The 21,953-nt window shown below is 42.4% G+C and overlaps 1 protein-coding gene across 4 annotated transcripts in view; it reads left to right on the top strand.

Annotated features, from left to right (window-relative positions):
- dph6 (diphthamine biosynthesis 6) overlaps positions 1 to 21,953 on the top strand; it is a 163,982-nt gene that overhangs the window by 83,643 nt on the left and 58,386 nt on the right. For 2 of the 4 annotated variants that reach the window (XM_052085370.1, XM_052085371.1), the window contains 2 exons: positions 19,476 to 19,567; positions 20,232 to 20,416. In XM_052085370.1, coding sequence (XP_051941330.1) covers positions 19,501 to 19,567; positions 20,232 to 20,416 — 252 coding nt within the window. In that variant the 5' untranslated portion in view covers positions 19,476 to 19,500. Of the gene's footprint in view, positions 1 to 8,163; positions 8,353 to 19,029; positions 19,193 to 19,475; positions 19,568 to 20,231; positions 20,417 to 21,953 lie in introns of those variants that run through there. The other 2 variants (XM_052085368.1, XM_052085369.1) reach the window with 2 other exon arrangements.

The raw sequence follows: 21,953 nt of genomic DNA, 5'->3' as shown, positions 1-21,953 counted from the left end.
TCTTTGGAGTTCCCCAGCCTGCTGTCATGGCTGCATGATGAAATGGATCAAGCTTGTTGCTTTGCGTCAGTTTAGTATGAACTTGATTGCTTTGGAAACGACAGGAACAGAAGACACTTGCCTAAAGGAGCTTAGTCCTGTCGGGGAATAGAACAACGTCTTGCCCGTAATTGGCTGAGATACCATCCACTCTACAAAGTAGTAGGCGGTGGCAGGACATCTTTCATTTTTCATCCAGCCATTCATTTTCTATCTCGCTTGTCCTCGATAAGGTCACAGATGACCTATCTCTGATGAATTTATTCACAGAGGCTGGCTACACACCGGTCACCAGCCAGGTGCAGGGCACACACTCTAAACTGCCATAGACACACATTTTCATCGCTATGGACAATTAAGAATGTTCAGTCAACCTATGGAAGTTACTCAAAGAAAGCCATCACAAATTCCACAGGGGAGGCCCGGAGTCGAGTTCCAAACCCCAAACCTCAGAACTGTAAGACAGATGTGTTGATCGCGGGTTCACTGTGCTAGCACAGTCCGTGGGTCAAAGGTCCGTGGGTCAAATTCTGGCTTGGGACCATTCTGCATTGTGTTTGCTTGCTCGATAGCGTGATTTACCTTTTCTGGATATGTGATTGATTGAAGGAGTCTGATGGAGCGATGCCTATATTGACTAGAAACCAGTCCGTGGCACCGCGTCTCTGACGCAAAGTCCACTGGAAGTGGTTGCATCTTAATCATGACCTTGAACAGGCTTAACTGTTGTAGTTGTTGTTCACCTCATGAGGTAAAGCTGCAAAAATCATTTCCATGCTAGCGTCTCAGGGCCTGTAGACTGTGTGGTTCCACCAGTGTGCCGATTTTGTTTCATGCAATTAAAAAGATCCCCCCGCCCCCTCACCTCCTCCCCTTCTCCCATCGACCATTCGAATCCCAACAAAATATACCTTCAGCCTGCAAGATGGATGAACCCTGGCTGCTCTGACATAGGTCAATGACTTCCCTTCCCATGTCAACCGAGAAGTAAACACCAGTGCGCAAGGCGACTATTTGGGTCTCCGTGTCTGGATCCGTGCACTCTGCTGTGAAGCTCAAGATCTCTATCTGGGAGGAAAGAAACAGCACAAGGTCCTATCCACCCCCCCTATCACCACCCCCCGTTTCTTACTCACCCATCGACTCCCTCCTGCGTGCTCTGTCCTCTTAGCTTCATTACACATTTTTTTTGTTTATGCTTGGGCGCAACTGTGGCTGCTCCTGATGGTTTGAGGTCAGGCATGACTGGCCACGGGTTACTCTGAATAAATACACACGGACTAGCCAGGAAGGAGCGGGTAGGCTGCACTTGCCGCCAAATCGCCCTTGATTAATCAGCTGGCAGATTCAGGGTGACTTTTTGTGTACAGTCCCCCCACCGCCACGCCACCACAAGCCACCCCCCCCCCCCACCCTTCCACCCCCACCCGACGCCGGCATAGGTGATGGAATCAGGTCGGCGTGGACATGGAAATTCAAGCGGGTGAGCAGATGGAGCATTTCCACCACGCAGTTTGTCGCAAATGCACAAATGCAATTCCAGGGCAACTACGAGACCCGCTAGCCCAGCATGTGATCCGCAGCCGAAGTGACAGAAAGTCCTTTTCTCGAGACGCCTAGCGAAAGAACACATGGCCGGTTGTCACACTCGGTGGAGCTGTGAACGAAAAGCGACTCGGCGGTGAGACTGCTTGACTTTTAAATGCTTTTAGTGACACCGAACACTCCAGTTGATCTCTCCTTTCACAGCAGGCTGCAATAGTTTCTTCCATCGCCTCCCTCGGTCTTCCATCTCATGCTTCTGCCCCACCACCGCCATCATCTCCACCTTAGCGATGGTGCAGCACTCTCACCTGTCAGCTCCACTCAAGCATGGATCAGTAGAGCCTCAGCTGGACCATGCAGACCTTCCTCACAACCCTTGACCCCTTCTGGCTCCGCCATCTCTAGCCCCTCCCCGCTTCCCCCTTCACCCCTACATTTGCCTCCCTGGGCCTCCCCTTCAGGCTCTGCCGTCTCAGCATCCTGCCCCCCCCCACTCCACCTCCCCGCTCCTCATGCAGGCAGCCAACCAGCCTGGCCTTAACCCGCCCTCGCGGCCCAAGCACTTCCCTCACCCTCAGCGTGAACGGACCTATCCTCGGGCAAGGTGTGCCCCCATGTGGCATGCCTGTCCAGAATACAGGTTGCCCGCTCGGATCGCCGCAATAGACTCCTCGCCAAAACCTTCTGCCCTGAGGGGATGCAGAGGGAGAGAAGGAAAAAGAGGAGACACACCGAGAGCATACTGTCTATCGAGCAGACAGCATTTGATGAATGGAGGGAAGAGGAAGGTAGAAGAAGTGGGCGGGGGGGGGGGGGGGGGGGGGGTGTAAAAATGAAACAGAGCAGAGATGGGGATGAAGTTTTGCCCTAAGGCAGGGATGAGGCTATGAGTACTCCTCAAAAACAAGCAGGCAGTTGGAGACCACCACAGGCACTGCTAGAAGGAAGAACATGGGGGCGTTTCGGGTGTATGTCAAACACTAAGAGGCGTGCACTTTCTGTGAGCGGGTGACCATATCATTCTCTATATGCTCTCATAGGTATTCTTTCGGTTTGTGTGATTTGATGCTGTCTGCTTTGACCCACTACTTACCAAAAGAAGGAACAAACTAACCGGCTAGCTAGCTAGCTAGCTAGCTAGCATCTACAAACAACTAGCCCCGTCTTCTCGGTTTAAATATGCCAACTCAGGCTAATATGCAACCATTCGACAAGGTACCCCCAAGACAAATAATGATTTAATAAAAATAAAAAATTAAAAATTCTTGTGAGATTGTTTTGGTTTCCTTTTTAATCAGTTTCAGACCCCACACCTAAAGATAAATAAATATAAATTATATTTCAGGAACAATTTTGATGGTACTGTGTGCTTTAATAATTTAAACGCAGCACGCCACACACATTAAGATTTTGTTCCACAGCAAATCTTGAATCAAGTCCTCCAAGACAGAAATCTCACATGATCAAATGTGATCTAAGAAAATTGAAGGAAATGAGAGAATGGTGGTGGTCTTGGGACTATATTTTACAGAAAACTTCAAAAACAGAAAAGACAGTAGGGCGGGGGGGATCTCAGAGAATTTTTTTCTTTTTATTTAGTTTACTGTTTCACATCACATTTCACAGAGGCCTGAGTCGGGTGTCGTGTCATTTTCCCTCACATGTAAAGATTTGTAGTTGTAAATATTGACAGGTTTAACACTTAAGATTGTCAGCCTGACCCATTTTTTACCCTATCATTGGGACAAATCCACTCTTAACACACCTTAGACCACAGGATAATCTTATAGGACATAAAATAGTATTGGGTTTGTTGTTCCTTGGTTGGTAAGGCACACAATCTGGATTAAAAAAAAGAAAAAAAGTCTTATTATCTTTCGTTTGTGGACCAGGCCTAACTTAGTTACTAACTCCCTAACCACTTGTGTCATTGGTCCACTCATACCCGGGAAGGCGGCAACGGCGACGAGTGTCATTACAATAGTCAAGTCCAAAGGTTTGGTTGTTGTTTCTCAGTCCAACGGATTCTACGTGTTGCCAGACATCAGCCCAACATACCGACAAAGCGGATGAATTGTACGTTGGCAGTCCTCGCAAAGAGCGCCCGAGTTTCAAGCGTCATTAAGTCTGTGCCTCGCTTTGAGATTGCCCAGCTGTCAGCGAGCGTCGCTACACTTCCCGGTTGCAGACATTGTAATCAGCCCCTCAATAATCACACTCCCAGAAAATAGAAATCGCCGGGGGCCCACGCCGTGGAGCTCTAATGCGGGGGCGGCATGGGCAGATGGAGGCTTCCATTAAACACACACCATCTCCGAGCTGAAAAGGAAGACATTAGGGTATGAAGGCAGACTTTGCGGACGTTTAGTATCAGTGCAGGAAATTGATACTTGATTTCACAAGCTAGCATGTGAGGCCTAACACATGTTGCTTGATCACCAAAAGGCGTTATGGAGAAACATCAGTAAAGTACAGTGCACTGAAGTGAATACATGGAGATTCGCTGGTTTTTGACATTTACAACTCTGTGTGTGTGTGTGTGTGTGTGTAAATAAATAAATAAATAAATATATATATATATATATAGGGGCGGCCCGGCCCGGTAGTCCAGTGGTTAGCACGTTGGCTTCACAGTGCAGAGGTACCGGGTTCGATTCCAGCTCCGGCCTCCCTGTGTGGAGTTTGCATGTTCTCCCCGGGTCTGTGTGGGTTTTCTCCGGGTGCTTCGGTTTCCTCCCACATTCCAAAAACATGAATGGCAGGCTGATTGGACGCTCTAAATTGTCCCTAGGTGTGAGTGTGAGCGTGAATGGTTGTTCGTCTCTGTGTGCCCTGCGATTGGCTGGCAACCGATTCAGGGTGTCCGGAGACAGCTGGGATCGGCTCCAGCACCCCCCGCGACCCTAGTGAGGATCAAGCGGTTCAGAAGATGAATGAATGAATGAATATATATATACACACATTGTGATGCAAGGAATGATAAATAAAAATAAATGTGCTGACATTAGCCTAACCTGTTGCTCTGTTGATATTCTCCACTTTTTACGTTTCTTTCTTCATAAAAAGTGTCAATTATTTGCATTTTGTTTTTTGTAATTTGCGCTAAAGCAAAGCCTCTTTTTTTTTTTTTGCACAGGCTGCACTCCTATTTCGTGTCACTATTTTACCCATGTTGCCCACCAGCAATTTCTTTTTCCAACACGAGTCTTTTACTCTCACTTTATAAACGACTTGTAAAGAGATCAAATAATCCCCAACCATCTCTGAAGTGGACAGTAATGTTATACTTAATGTGGTCATCATTGCAGAAAAGAAAAAAAAAAAACATTCATTCCTTGAGAACCAATGTAGGCGAATTTATGGCCTTTCTATAAGTGAAGTGCTCCTTATTATTTCTATAAATCCTAAAAGAGCTCAGCAACAGAGGTATAAATGACCTTAACCACTTCATTAAATGTAATTAAATGAATTGACATTAACCGCCATCATTTCTGGACCTTTTTTTTTTTCTTTTCTCACCACCATCAACCAATTGCAGATTAGCTACAGCCATGCTGGATACTGGAGAATGTTAAATACATATTGCATACAGTATTGCAGAGTTAATGGGACAGATAATTGACAGTGAACCATAGGAGGTTAATAATAGAAGCTCAATTGACTCCGATCAATTTGTCACACTGAACATGATTGTCTTAATATCCTCGCAGTGTGCCGAGAGCTGCCGCGCTCATATCCCAGTCTCCCGTTTGAGGCTGCACACAAAGACTTTTGAATCAGTAGAAAATGTGACAAATGTCTGTTCTTCATGGACATGGAAGTCTTTATATGTAATAAAGGAAGGGACCATTGTGGTAAGTCAACCATTTTAATTGCCACATATGATTCCTCGCGCTTCAAAATTTGCATTTGGCACTGGAAAAAAAAAAGTTCACTTATTTCCTATAGTTACCGGATATGGTTCTTGACCTCTCAAAAATTAGCACCGGATACTAGAATAGCCCCCCCCCCCCTTTTTTTTATTTATTTTTTTAAAGCAAGGAATCATATATGGCAATCAAACCATTATGGTTCCTTCATATGGGTTCCTACACATGAAAAGTAGCATTTGACATCAGAGAAAGTGGATGGAACCTTTTATTTCAGAGGCAAGGAACTTAGTTTCATAACTACTTTATTTACCAAATATCATTATTAATCATTATTCAGGCAAAGGACCATATTTAGTTACTTCACCACTTGAGTAATTGTTCTCCGTGCCTCCAAATTTCCATCTGACATTGAACACAGTTTATTGAAATCTTTGTGTTCATGTCATTATTGAAGGAGGAAGACCCATAGCCGAGCCACTTTGGTGACCCAATATTGTTCGCTGTTGAGTACTTCTAAAGATTAACACTACGGTGAACAAATACTTGATATTTGGTGACTGCATCACTTTCGTAACATGGTTCCCCACACCTCTAAAGTGACATCTGGCAGTAAGGTAAACTCACCTAATATTTATAAACCTAACCACTTTAGTTACCAAATACTGTTTCAAACCCTTCAAAATTAGCATTTGACATTGATCCAAGTCCTTGTACCTCTTAAATATACCAAGCCAAAGAAACACATTTGGTATCTTAACTATTGCAGTTACTAGATGTGGTTGCAGACACCGCCAGATTAGTATCTGACACCGCAGCAATTTCACCTCACACTTATTTAGCAAGCCCAAATCAATAATTGAAAAATTGGAACAAAAGAAACAAGGTGAAGTAACACCTTGGTCACGTCTCGTATGTGTTTTCACAATGGCGCCATAGTTTATGACGCGGTGTTTGTGCGGATGGTTTTCTTTAAATACCGCTGATGTAGTAATATGACCGGTCAGCCACTGTCCCAGGCCCTCTGGCCCCCCGTACAACACGGCTGTTTATAGATTGTATTTCACCTTCTTCCTTCTAAACAATTAGCGAGCTCGCCAGAAGGAAACCTGCCCTCAGATCTTGACGCGCCGTCCAAGCCGACTGCAGGGCGGCCGGCCAACACAGACAGGATGAACGTGGGTAAACACTGTCGCATCCACGCATTTCACATGCACCCGCCACAAAAAAGTGACCCCGCAGATGCTTCTCGTGACGCCATTCCATCGCCTGTACTATTACTGTCAAAAGATCCGCGTTGTTTTATGTCCTTGTAATTTAGAGCAACGTAAAATGGCGTGTGAAGACGCTGGCCGTTTACCACGCGTCACTCGAGACAGATAGATGAAGGTTGGGTTTGACTTTGAATATTAATCAGGGCAATTATTGAAAGTGTTTTGCGCTGACATTGCGCTGGGTGTGTGATATATCAGGTGCGAGATTAACGTTAAATGAATACATTTAGCAGATTTATGTGGGCCAATAACAGCAAAGGAAGAAAAAAAACTGAAAAAAGTGAAATTATGAAAAAAACTGGCATCTTCCAATGAATAGGTAACCTGACCAAACCGCCCAATCAATTGACTCAAGGTTAGTGTAGGGTTAGGGTTGGGTTTTGGGGTTGGGGTTTGGGTTCGGTTAGGGTGAGGGGGCTAAGGTTAGGGGTTAGTGGTAATGGTTAGGGATCATGGTTAGGGGGTTAGGGTTTTAGGATTTGAGATTAGGGTTATGGTTAGGGGGGTTAGTGTTCAGGGTTAGGGTTAAGGGTTTTAGGATTTGAGATTAGGGTTATGGTTAGGGGGGTTAGTGTTCAGGGTTAGGGTTAAGGGTTAGGTTTAGGCGGTTAGGGGTAGGGTTCAGGGTTAGGGGGTTAGGGTTTTAGGATTTGGGGTTAGGGTTAGGGGGGTTAGTGTTCAGGGTTAGGGTTAAGGGTTAGGTTTAGGTGGTTAGGGGAAGGGTTCAGGGTTGGGGGCTTAGGGTTTGGGTTAGGGTTAAGGTTCGGAGTTAGGGGTTAGAAGTTAAGGGTTAGGGTTAGCGTTAGGGCTTTGGGGTTAGGGTTAGGATTTGTCAATTCAGTCAAACAATTCAATATCTGACCAACCAAGCAATTAGTACCTTCACTACTTTAGTTTTGAAATATGGTTCCTCACACATCCAAATGGAATATCTGACATTGAAAAAAAATCGTTGATGATGTAATCAGTGTGGTAGCCAACTATGCTTCAGATTTTGTTTGTACAGTACAAAGGAAAGAAACCTTTTCTTAATTTCCCAAGTAAATGTCTTCACAGTTTTTTTAATTGTTTCCAAAGGTACGGATAGAGTAACATGATGCTTTTGTTTCCAAACATGGTTCATCCGCCTCAAAATGAACCTTTGACACTTTGAAATAGGTTACTGAACCCTTTATAATTATTAAGGCAAGGATTCATGTTTTTCATTCAGCCCTTTAGTTACCAAATATGGTTTCCCATGGTTCCACATTAGCATTAGTAAGTTCATGTAAACCTTTTGCCTTTTATCAGGCGGTAGGTTTTCCCACCCCGGACAGAAATCCATTGTGCTGGCCCGCAGTGTGATTACACCTCGTGCCTTTTAGTTACAACAGGAAACCAAAGGACTGCGCACATAAATTGACGGTGTCAAGAGATTCACCGACAAGCAGTCTAAAAATATGAGACAAGTGCATGGATGTTGGCGCTCGCTTTGTCCTGAAGCAGGAAGCGGCAGATCCCAGGATCTTAAATAATGCTTCGCGAGCTGGGAAATATATATATATGTCGACAAATCCTCTGTCCCAAATCTTATGTGGAGACGGTGTTCCAGTCGACTCCGGCATGTGTTCGTCCCACAGTGTTGCGTGAGTCATGCCTGACAGTGATTTAAACTATTTTGCTAACCATAACATTAGCAATTAGCCAATTAGCCAAACACGCTAACTGTATTCGACATGATCTAACTACTTACTGTCTTTATTGACGATGACCATTCCAGTGGTGCTGACATGTGGTCATCCCACAATGTTGTGTTTCCATTATCCTTCACAGTTTTTTGAGTTTGGTTGTTGAATCCAGACTGCAGCATCTAGCAAAGCATGTAAACCCGCAACTTTTTTTCTGCAACTAATCGGTTCATGGGCGTGGGAGGTACTGCTGACCAACATTCCTGCCCGTGGGGAATTGCCGGACCGGGAATATAGTCTGCCATTTGAAAAAAAATTCTTCATAGTGTAGTTAATGTATGTGTGTCTTCAAAGAAAGAATAACACTTATTTTTCTTTTTGGCTCACCTGCTTTTCACATGAATGTCTGCTTCTCCATGTATTTAAGATGTTATAAACACTCTGTCAGACGCTCTCGGGACATCACAGGGGTCTTAGGGGTCTCTTACGTCCTCAGTTCTTCTGGGCAGCGGCCCAATTGGCTGACAAGTCTGCTGCCCTGACCCTGAACTCTGAGCGCGAGGGGTGAGACAAGGGTCTGCGTCTGATGGTGGGTGGTGCGCAGGCTGGAGGGTCGGGGGGGGGGCGAAGACGTGAAGCGACGGCTATTAAACACAACAGAGGAAAATGGGCCTGTCAGGATGTGTCTTTTATAGCCCGGCTGCCACTTGAAGGCTTTGCGGACCACTCTGTCAGATGAGAGGCCAGCAGATGAATCCTGTAAAGGTGGAAATGATGGGCTCGCCGTTATTTTTATTTCTTATTTTTTATTTATTTTAGTTTTTTTTTTGGTGATCGGGAAGGTGAGCAGAAGGTTAGGCACTCAGTGTTCCATTGCACTCTGTTTTTATTTTTTCCAGTCTGACTGTAAGTCTGTTGACTCGATTGCATCTCAAACAGCAGCACTCAACACATGTTAACAATTAATTGAGTTTCAGGAGAGTAACTGTTCATTTTAAGGGATGTGAGTCCAAATTTGGAGGACTTTTGCCGGACAATTGTCAAAAAATAAATAAATAAAGATAAATATCGGGTGATTCAGTGGTCAGCACGTCGACCTCACAGTGCAGAGGTACGGAGTTTGATTCCGGCTCCAGCCTTCCTGTGTAGAGTTGCATGTTCTCCCCTGCGTGGGTTTTCTCCGGGTATTCCGGATTCCTTCCAAAAACATGCACGGCATGCTGTTTGACCACTTCAAATTGTCCCTTTGTGTGACTGTGAGCGCCGACGGTTGTTTGTCTCTGTGTGCCCTGCAACAACTGGAAAATGTCTCTCAGTAAGTCTCACTCAAAAAGAATTAGAATTAATTAAAACTTTCTGGACAATTAAAATGTAGCCCTGTAGTGCAAATATAACATCTTCAATGACGCATTTATTTTATTTGAAATTTTTGTGATTATTATGATCTATTTTTTAAGAATTGTAGCACTAAACCATCTGCCATGTCCACCACAATGCTGCGAAGAAACACCCTCGGTGACAGTTGCGTGAGAACTGGTTTCATTGCTGTTATGTGTATTTTCACCACACTTCTCCAGCGGGTACTTGAACTGGTGTCCCCTTTTCCAAACTGTGGTGACAGCTCACTAAATCACCGTCTTTTAGAGGCCCCGCACCCTTCTTTTTCCACCCATTTTTTTTTATATACTTTAATCATCAGACTCCAGTAAGTATAGGAGTATTGGGCCCAGTGTGTGAAATTCTTCTCATAAAAGCTGAAGCAGGGCCTGCTGATGGGCTTCTCATGGTGAGAATCTATCTTGTGGTGGGGGGTGGGGGGGGGGGTCTGGTGCTGGTTGATAAGTCATCGCTCAGGACCAACAGGTTGCAGGTCATAAACTTGAGGTCATTTGTTGCGTCGTTGCAGGACGAGGCCTTGGATTTTGTTTGTTATTTACGGTTAGTCACCCCTTTAAAAATGGGCCATGAGAGGCCGTCTCCTACTTGCAGATCCACACAGCTGGGACACGCCACAGGTGCGGGCAAAGGAGTCACATGACTATACCAGAGGATCTTATTTCATGAAACCACTTGGCAATATGAAATTGATTAATTCAACTGACCATTTTTTTTTTCAGTTTACGTACGTTTTCAGTATGTAAAAAATATCATTTACAAACTGCAAAGAGGCTTCGGGTTTTCTAACGCCACTCCCAGTTGAAGTTACCCGTCAAACTAAACATTTACCAAAGAGAAATGCATTCTGTGTGCGTTTAAAAAACTGTAAAACTGTTATTCATTCATTTGAATAAATTTTAAAGTCCGCTATCTTAATGCGAACACATCATGTTTAATCCCATAGAAGGGCTAATAAAGATGTTATAACCCACCAAGCTAGCGATATTTGAGCACAAACGACTGTACGTACCGAATATAACAATATTCACTGGCATATATTACTTATCATCTGCAAAAAATCACTGACATTACTGCAGTTTACTGAGGAGCTGTGACCTTCTCCATGGTCAACTGTATGCCTTTCTGTATTATACTGCTACTTGGAAGCCATAACACACACACCAGAAGGAGCAGTACAATATTCATTGAATTGAAGCAACAAAAAAATAAAAGAAATGTGGCCAAAAGTGTTTAATGATTTAAATTCTGTTTACAACATGTCAATTAGTGTATGTTTTACCAAATAGAGTGCCATTCTTCTTCTTGGAAAACACATTTTGCCCCAACTTGTCTCCTTCAAAGCCCATCCTTATACCCCACTCTCACTTCTCCAATAATCCTCCCCAAAAGCAATCGCTCCTTTTCCAACAGCACGAATGGTATGTGGCGCGAGTGTTGACATTGGACAGTGCGTCAAACCAAGATGTCCCGACTCCAAAAACCACAAGACGAACTGCAGACTTTTGAGCTCGCGGCGCCCTGGCGTCGATTTTGTCGGTCTGGACGACCTGGCGCAGGTGACGTAGTGTTGCAAAAAGGAAACGAACAAAACCGCAAATGAGACGATGGAGAGATGAAAGGACGTGTGGCAAAGAGAAGGAAAGGGATGGGTAAAATGGCTGGATTAATGTGGAAAATGAAGGAGTTGCATCATTGCAGTGGTGGTGACGCGAGAGAGATGGCGCTCTGTTTTTCTTTTTGAATATTTGCAGTCAAGTGGGAAGTTATTTCAAATGTTCTTCCCGTTGGAAATCATGGAAATACAAATAACCTTTACACGGGTCAACCCATTTCTATCAAATGGTGATTAACTGTACAGGCAAAGCAGCGTTTCAATTTACTAACTGTAATAGAAATGTCAAATAAAGTTAATATAAAAATACATCTGAGCCACTGAGTGGGCTGATTACATTTTTTGGGGGTCATTTTGGAAGAATGCAATTTAAAGTTTGATAGCTTTACTCAAATCAGAGAGGAAGTTTTTGATCAAACCCTACAAACTCCGCCTAGCAACAAGACACAACAAGCAGCTAGCAACAGTTAGCCGTTTGCATAATCTTTGGTTAACATGGCGCTGAAATACTTTGTTTTTTGTGTTTTGTGCGTCTCTTGTTGAGGCTCTCTTCAAAATACAATTCGTTAAATGCCAAAACAATGAGGAGTTAATCCTTTGTCTTTCACGAAGATGCGACTTTTGGCGGATATTTTTCACACTTCAGTTTCACAACAGTTTTGTATAATTGTGGCATTAAAAATTTGACGCCACACTATTTTGTATTGTTAAAGTAGAACAAAAATTCATCTTTTTATGCTTTTTTGAAATGTTATTATTTTGGATGAATGCAACTTTTTTTTGTTTCACAGTAATGAGTTGGCTTCTATGAACTCTGCCTAGCAACAGGAAATTGGTGCCACCCAAGCTCTTTTGTTGATCTACGTTGGTGGGCTTTAGCATTTTGTTACAGTTGGAAACTTTTATTATGAATCACAAATAATTTCTGTCGTCAAGGCAACTCATAACAGTCATGCACAGTATTTTTAAGCAATATTTTCACATAAAATAAGTATTGCATTTGGTCACAAAGATATTTAGTCACCTAAATTATGATGATTCAATACAAATAAATTGTATTTTTGGAGAGCCTCACAGACTTTGTGGTGGTGGAAGCTTTGAATCCAGGTGACATCATTTAAAAATGGAAATCCAAACATGGGGCCTTGTGATACACTTACAACGCATCAACATACCACAAATACACACATGCGCACACACACATTCTCTCCCGAGATATGGGAGCTCATTTTGGCCAAACCAACTTGGCAGCCGGCGGACTTTTGCGGTCCAAGAAAAGCAAGGCGCAGCCACGAGAAGGCTGAGGCTTTTGTGTTTGCCGAGTGTCACACTTGATCACCAGGGAGAGCCATAACAGGCCCGGGAGGATCTTTGAAGCCTTGTGTGAGTGTGTGTGGAGTGGGGGGTGGGAGGGTTTGGGAGGAGGGGGTGGGGGTGATCAGCTAACTCTGATGTCAGCTCCAATATTCTGATTGCAAGCTACAGTAAAACTGCATTGGGATCTCATTTGGCAGATGTTGTTGGGAGAGTAAACTAATTACGGTGCACCTGATTGCCAAAGGTTATCAATTTATATTAATAAGAATACATTCTTATTAATATAAATTTAATGAATAAGATCTCATCTTGGGGAAAAAAAGGATTATGTCAGTAATTTATTGATATGAAGATGTAAGCAAAATAATTATTATGAAAATAATACACAACAAGGCGGCCCGGTAGTCCAATGGTTAGCACGTCGGCTTCACAGTGCAGAGGTACCGGGTTCGATTCCAGCTCCGGCCTCCCTGTGTGGAGTTTGCATGTTCTCCCCGGGCCTGCGTGGGTTTTCTCCGGGTGCTCCGGTTTCCTCCCACATTCCAAAAACATGCGTGGCAGGCTGATTGAACACTCTGAATTGTCCCTAGGTGTAAGTGTGAGTGCGAATGGTTGTTCGTTTCTGTGTGCCCTGCGATTGGCTGGCAACCGATTCAGGGTGTCCCCGCCTACTGCCCGAAGACAACTGGGATAGGCTCCAGCACCCCCGCGACCCTAGTGAGGATCAAGCGGCTCGGAATATACCGGTCCATAATTGGGTGGTGTGAGTCAATTGATGAATAATCCTCCAAACAACTTGAAAAAATTGATTGTTTCGTCCAAAACAACGCCCAAAAAATTTGTTCGGCTCATCCTTTTGAGGCAAAATTCGGGGTATGAATAACCTGAAGAGTTGAGTCAAATTGACCCATCTGAGGTCGATCACTTTTTAACCCATAATTAGTTTATTTTTGACCCAACCGTGAACATTTAGAAATACAAAGGATGAGCCAATCGTGGATCTTCTTACATTAATTAATCTTGGGACAAATCAAAGGGTGCAGGAAATAGTAGATGGGCTTGTGCAATAGTTTTACATTGGTGGTTTTGAAGAGTGGAGCGGTGCGTGTCTTCAGGCGTCTTGGAAAGGGGCAAATTCCAGAAGTGAGCGTCTCTGCGAACCATTAGCGTAAGATCTTGTATCAGCATTTGGCTCAGGTGATGGCGGTGCGTGCAGTTTGTATTGGCAGCGTGATAATTATCGGGACGGGGGCCTACTTTCACGGACCACATCCTTTTTAGCTGTAGCTTCACAGTGCCGAGGCTGTAATTTGGGGTCTCCGGGATTGTTGCAAGGGATGCCAGAAGACTTCACATCAAGGACAACCGTCGAGGAAATTACATTTGTACTAAAGGAGTTTTGGCTGGCCTGGATGCTGGAAAGTTGTCTTTAACGGATACGAAAATTATCACTTTAGAGAGCATTGATGAAACTTGAAGAGTTAGGAGTATATTTTGGTTTCTCGTCTTTTTTTTTTTTAAGGGAAAAAATGGTAAAGCCAGTCGCAGTCATAATTAAAATAACTTACTAAAATAAATAAATAATAGGTGCATAGAATTGCAGTGCACCATAACATAAAAAATAACATTTAACTCTTTAGTTACTATGTTTTTTTTCAATACTTTGTTTTCATTATTAATATTATTATTATTATTCATAGTAGTAGGAGTGTAAAAGATGTGTGTGTGTATATAAGTGAATTATATATATTATGAACATAAATATCGTTAACATGTCACTTTTATTACTTCATGTATTTTTATTACTTTTTTTCATCATCATTATTATGAGTTGGAGTAGCTTTAGTAGAATCGATATTGTTATTATTATTATTATTAGTAGTAGTAGTAGTAGTAGTCGTAGTCTGGTACCAGGAGCATATTTGTTATTTATTACTATTATTCATTATTCTATAGAGTATTGTTAAGTATCAACTAGGAGTCGTAGTAGTAGTAGGAGATATTGTAGCAGTATTTTATAGAACATAATAGTATTTCACTCTCGTAGTGTTATTTATTCGTATTATTCTTATTGTTATATGTTTGTATGGATGTATTATTATTTATTAAGTGGTCACATTTGTAGTAGTGGTTGATGTTGCAGCTTGTAGTACTGTTTTATTTTAATTTCTTGTTATTGGTAGTCGTAGTTGTCGTCGTAATTGTACTTGAGTAGCAGTGATATTTTAGGTCTTGTACAATATTTAATCCTGAAGCAAAATGTTGTTTGTGTGTGTTTTGTATATGCGATGCACACGTTCCTAAATCCTCATGTTTATTATTTTAAGATAAAGAAAATGCTTGCACGTGTCTCACATCCAATGGACTTTTTTTCCCAAATGCCAATTAGCCCCAAAATGATGTAGCCCGTAATTGAATTTGGCTGGCGTTGTAATGCTTTGTTTGCGTGGTTCGTTCATTTTCCATTATGCAAATAAACTCTGTCCCAAGATTAAATAGAAGCCATATTTGTCCGACTTATCTTAATATGATCATAAATACAAGAAGCATTGGTTTCCTTATCTAATTCCTGATTTTGACAGTGAAATAATAGTTAGCAAAAAGCAGGGGGTGGGGGTGGGGGTGGGGGGTTTAAAGCGAAACATTAATCATCTGCGTATATGTGAAAGTGGTTTACAAGCCAAATGGAAAGACGGCATCAGAGCCAAGCCTTCATGAGGCCACTGAGACCAAAACACCGTCAAAGACCATTTGGGATCCAAAGGCCTTTTTGACTTGATTTCACGTTGTCTCGCATTTCTAATCAAGGAGCGATTAGCCCCCGACATTAATGGGCCTGCTAATCCGTTTAAGCCTCTCGTGATAACAGTTAATTGTGTGTAAAAATGTGTACAGATCCCCCCCCCCCCCACCCCTTTTGGGTTGTTTACTAACTGATTTGGATGAGGTTAGGCCCTAAAGAGGTATCATTATGTTGATGGTTCCATTGCAAAATGAGCCCCTGATGGAGGCAACGTCATTGAGGGGGAGTTAACAACGCCTGAGCAAATGGAATACGGGCTGAAGATAACATTTGGTTGTCATTAAACCTCATTCAGCCTCATTAATTTTTTTTCTCACGTTTTGATACAAACTGTGGTGATATAGGAATGTAAAGGCAAATTTTTTTCAAGTAACATTTTATCAGTCTTACCTGTCATACAGTATAAGTGTAAGAATACCGGACTTTACTCCGAGGAAACTTACAAATGGACAATTACGGTAAAGTGGAATATTGCGAGAATAAAATGAAAGAATTCAAGATTATATATATATATATATATATATATATATATATATATATATATATAATCTTGAATTCTATATGTTCTATATATATATATATATATATATATATATATATATATATATATATATATATAATTTTTAACCAAAATATTGCAAGCCTTAACTGTCAAACACAGCTGTAATGTAAGACTGAAAGGTGAAAGAAAAAAAAAAGGAAAAGTCAGAGCCTTGGAACAAATTTTCATAATCTTATGTGAGTACAGGGCGGCCCGTTAGTCCAGTGGTTAGCATGTCGGCTTCACAGTGCAGAGGTACTGGGTTCGATTCCAGCTCCGGCCTCCCTGTGTGGAGTTTGCATGTTCTCCCCAGGCCTGTGTGGGTTTTCTCCGGGTACTCCGGTTTCCTCTCACATTCCAAAAACATGCATGTCAGGCTGATTGGACGCTCTAAATTGTCCCTAGGTGTGAGTGTGAGCGTGGATGGTTGTTTGTCTCTGTGTGCCCTGTGATTGGCTGGCAACTGATTCAGGGTGTCCCCCGCCTACTGCCCGAAGACGGCTGGGATAGGCTCCAGCACCTCTGCGACCCTGGTGAGGATTAAGCGGTTCGGAAAATGGATGGATGTGAGTGCAGTTATTTTTTTCATGTGAAAGAAAGCAGCACAAGTGTAAATGTGGCTGTACTATTATTCCACAAAATGCTCCGTTTTACAAGAATCAAGTCAATGTTATGAGTAAGTGCGTGCAATAATATTGACATGTCTTAAAAGGTCACTTCCTCCCATGATATTATTCTCACACAAATGTAAAAATAAGAAGAAAAAAAAGGGGGGCAAAATGCACGTGTTATTTTTGAGTAAAAAAAAACAAAGAAAAAGCTAAATATAGGCGCATATTTGATGCTTTGGTGCTCATTCACTTCTATTTAATGATAAAAATGGTAAAACGAGCATTATGATGGCGTGCTGAATATGCATCCTGTGTTGCCACGACTTGTGTTTCAAGACTCTACGCGTGTGTGCCAGTGTGTGCCAACGCGCTTTTGTGCATTTGTGTGTGAATTGGGGCCACCGGAGAGTGCAACCTTGGCCGGCTTGTTTGTTGTGACACTCAATTTATTGGGCGGTGATTTGAGGCGCGGCGTCTTATTACAAAACTTTTTGTGTCCTTGCACGACAGAAATTAGCTGTGGCGCGTGTGTGTAAATCACTTGTCATGTGCTCAGGCTCTTTTAAGAAAAAAAAAGGGCCAAGGGTGTCATTTGACGCCTCGCCGCCGCTCTTTCATATTTATGCGTCTCATATTCACAACCGTTGGGCTATCTATCAACACTTTTTTTATTTATTTTTTATCGCCATTGCACCAACAATGCAGACATAAACTGTTTTTTTTTTTTTTTTTTTACATCAGCAAAAAAAGGCTAGCGCAAGTGAAATCGGAGCCTCTTTATTTGTCTGTGTAATAAACTGTATAAATTAAAAACAATAAGCGGGGACATTTTACATTTGCTCACATCCTTGGGGCTGGGGGAGCTTTCATGAAAATTGCCACGCAGGCCATCGCGCGGGGAGGCAGGGGGGTTGCTGTTTTATGAAATGCAAGTGACAAAGTAGCAACAATATTGCAGCTCAAATAATGAAAAGTCAAGGATGACCAAAACCCAAGAGAGTATATTCCTAAAATAAGGTCATTATTCAAACATGTGTCAAAGGAGCAGTGTTTATTCGAGTCAAGTCGCGCGCGTGTGTGTGTGTGTGTGTGTGTGTGTGTGTGTGTGTGTGTGTGTGTGTGTTTAGGGTTAAAAAGAACTCTTACCTGTCGAGCAATGTGTCTACGAAAACCCATCTGACTTTTGGGAGCGTGTATTCTTATTGAGGCCTCATCGACAATATCAACACTACGCCTAATGAAAGGGCTTACACAAGAGACCCAAGAAAATTGAGAATATACATTGTTGTGCTCAACTGTACTTTTGGGGAATCCACATCCATTGGTTCTTTTCAAAAGTGATCCCGCTTCTCAGTCTTTGCAGTCAAATTCTGCTCATGTGCATCATTTAGATTTTGCCCCATATTCACAACTTTATTTTTTTTTTTAAGTACAAGAGAATGCAGTTAAAAGTGCAAGGGTGAGGAGGTGCCTTCCTCGATTTTGTACACTCAAACAGAATCCGTTGCCTTTGGCCCGCTTAGGGGCAGAAGGTGAGCGGCGCACACGAAAGCAGGAGCAATTATTCGTCTCTGGCAAAACAACAGAGAGCAAAAGGAGCATCAAAGGCTTTTCCTCTGAGCGAAAAAGCGCTCCCTCAGAGGAAAAATACACAACCTATGTGTGCAAATACCAGCGCATGGACTTTTGGGGTCTCTCCAGAGAGATGTGAGGCAAGAGGATGTGTGTCAGTGTGGGTGGAAGAGGTACGGTTTATCGCCACTTTGGCTAGATATGTTTGTGCATTGGTGCTTTAAATAATGATATGCGGTTGAATCATTCAAAAATCAACAGGCGCCTTAGGTGGCTCACATTTAAAAACAATGGAAACATTTACGAGATTTCCCAAAAATGACAGTTTATCAAAATACTGAGTCGAGCGACAATGGCCACTTCAACCTGAATAAAATGCACCAAGAATTTTGAAAAAGGTATGATGGGTTCGGGAAATGATGGGGGGTGGAGGCAAGGATAAATTGTTTGTGTGTTGTATCGCCTTTAATTTTTTTTGTCAAAGAATGCTTTCGAATTTCAACAAAACAGTAAAACTTTATTATTTCTCACTATATACAGTATATCCTGAAGGGAGAGAGGGAGGGAGGGACGGAGAGAGAGAGAGAGAGAGAGACAGAGAGACGGAGAGACAGAGAGAGACAGAGAGAGAGAGAGAGAGAGAGAGAGAGAGAGAGAGAGAGATAGAGAGATAGAGAGAGAGAGAGAGAGAGAGAGAGAGAGAGAGAGAGAGAGAGAGAGAGATGAGCTTTGGTCACGTATTTCTATCAGGCACATTTTGAAGCACGCCCTCTTAAATGTTTGGGTCCTTCCAACCCGGAAGTGTTATCACGTGTAGTTATCAACAGGCACTCTCGAGCACCGGCAGGCTTGGAATGTCGCATAATCCAATACAGTATTACAGTGATACCTTTGGAATCAATACCAAAAGTACACGTGAAGATGAAAGTAGTTGCTTTAATAAGGTAAACGGCATGCCATTGCTCTCTTTACTACTACCAAAGGTTTTTTGAAACTAGATATACGCACTGCATTTCAGCTGCATCGTAGGTAGGAAGTAATGGAATACAGTAGTTGTGACTGTACATACTAAGTATTGGTACTTCTTGGGGCCTCTGCAGTTCCACCATTAATAGTACACAATACTTGCTGAATTGTATTTGAAAGAGGAACACGGCATGTTACGCATTAATATTTGAGCTAATATGACCTGTAGTGAAGATGCGGTTATTTGTGTTATGGTTCCAGTGGGGGCAAAGACAGCTGTTACAACATGATGCAGTGTGTGGCTGCTGGGCATCACATTGTCGCTCTGGCCAACCTACGCCCAGCACATAAAGGTGAGGATGCATTGTGCTTGTTGTTGTGGTTTGCAGTAGTGTAGAAGTGCATGTTCTAATATGTAGTTGCCTTTTTGGCTACATAAGAGGGGAAACACATTAAGAACATCTCTCCATCTCTAGTAGACATGCAGGTGCACTTAAGGTGAAGTGTAGCAAGTATGCATCAAAACATAATTGCTTTAAAATATAAATTTTAGCAAAAATATTTCTTACAGTCTAAAACTGCTTAAAAGTTTTACTTCTACATTGTATTTTGTTTTTTGTGTTTGTGTGTGTGTTTTAGCATGATTGTGACAACAATCATTTTTGGTAAAATAGAGACGAAGGGCCATCCTGGCCAGATTTTTTTTTTCTTTTTGTTTTAATAAAGCTGGAATATTTGTATTTATTTTTAAAATATTATATTTAGTAGACATGTTTACAGTATATTTTATATATATTTTTTTCACTCATGTTACTGGGATACTTGTAACTGATTTTGTTTTTCCTCGTGCTACGATTTTAATCGGCTTTTTTTCCTCGTGCCACTTGTCAGTTTGATCATTTTCTCGACAACTAATAAATAATAACACCTCATTAAAAAAAATGGCAGTTTCATTTAAATTCCTCACGTCATCACACCTTGTCTCCCCCCCCCCCACCCCCCTGCAAAACGTCACAGATGAACTGGACAGTTACATGTACCAAACAGTGGGCCATCAGGCCATCGAGCTGTATGCCGAGGCCATGGACGTGCCCCTTTACCGACGCACCATTCAGGGCTCCAGCTTGGACACCGGCAGAGACTATCGGGAGACGGACGGGGATGAGGTGGAGGATCTTTATCAACTGCTAAGCCTTGTCAAGGTACCTCTTGCCCTGCACTGCTTTGCCTTGAAAAATTTGGAATGTGCCGCACATGTGTGAGGTTCTGAAATCAATTCCCAGCCATGCATATGGAGAAATCATGATGTATTCTTTTTATAGAGACACTAAATTTGCAGTCTTCTTGACATGGAACAGAAGTTTCACAGCACACCAAACGCATGTAACTCTTCTACTTCCAAAGCATGTTAGCTGACATGTGCTCCGCCGACCGCTCTTCATGTTTGTCGAGCTCTCCGAGCGCCACTAAAACTTCTCCCGGCAGCCTAGGTTCACGACACATGTCACACCGCTGAGATGTTTTACAAGTCCTCCTCCTCTTTGGATTTTTACTCACTTAGTAGCCCATTAGTGCCGTCTCAAAGGGGTCTTACTTGTCTGATTCCATTTGGGCCCGCTCAATGGTCACTGTACTTTTCGCCTATGTTGTAAAGTGCTGCTAAACTGCACGGTCAATGACAAAGTCATGTCGGTGCTCTGAATCTGTCGTACTTGGTAAGTCACTCTCAAAGTGCTGTATTGCGTAATTAAAGTTTTATCGAGAAAGTTGGAACTCGATGCTTTCCACGACAAAACGATGATCCTTTTACAAAAATACATTCACATTTCATTTTATTTCACCCTTATGGTAAGATGACTACATATGGGTTTATTTTGGACATGGGAGTTAACCGAAATCCTGGTTTATGAAAAAATACTTTTACAGGATAGGCTGTCTCACTTACTTGCCATTTCAAACCAAGCGCTTTTTAGCCAATCAGATGGGCGAAAAAGCAATTTTCAGAAGGTGTCCCGTGACAATCATGGCCAGTCGAATGGACGTGGGAATAGTGATTAATCTTGAACAGTGTACAAAATATACGTGTGGACTGGCTAACCTGAGCTAACAATAACCTCCTAATAACATTCCCCCGACCAGGCCTTTTCTTTTAAAGACACACACATTCAAAGTCACAGATGCTGCAGTGTGGATTGTGACAATGGCAACCCCAAATTATAAATGTACAGTATATATATTTTGTATTAGTATCAGTAATGATGAATATTTTTTTATCGGATTAATTGGTGGGATAAAAATAATGGGTACTTAAAACCGTTCCGTGTCTGCTACCCGAGTCCACACTGTCGCTCATTTTTTCTGCCAACATTAAAATTTCTTTTGCATCATCGTCGTGAACGAGAGAATGTGTTAGTGGGAAATTTGAAGGGGGGGGCCTGCCCCCTCCCCACACATACATATTTTAATGTAAGTTTTTACAAATTATATAAGCTATAAGCTTTTACAAATTCTAGTTGACCGAATTGTGATGTAAACTCCAACTATTTCTGACAGCGTTGTATGCATGCTTTTGGTATGCGATATACTGTCATCCCATCTTCCCCTTGGTCAGTCCTCTATAATTGCAAAAAGGCTGCTAATTTCCCCATTCCCAAGGCTTCTCAGCGCTGACCCCCTCGTTCACACAGGCCATAGATCACGGCAGTTGCAGTCCCGCGGGTCCCCCTGGTGGGCTTTCAG

This window comes from Hippocampus zosterae, chromosome 14 (genome assembly GCF_025434085.1).
Source record: "Hippocampus zosterae strain Florida chromosome 14, ASM2543408v3, whole genome shotgun sequence".
In the NCBI taxonomy this organism is placed as follows: domain Eukaryota; kingdom Metazoa; phylum Chordata; class Actinopteri; order Syngnathiformes; family Syngnathidae; genus Hippocampus; species Hippocampus zosterae.
This window is presented reverse-complemented; position numbering and strand designations above follow the sequence as displayed.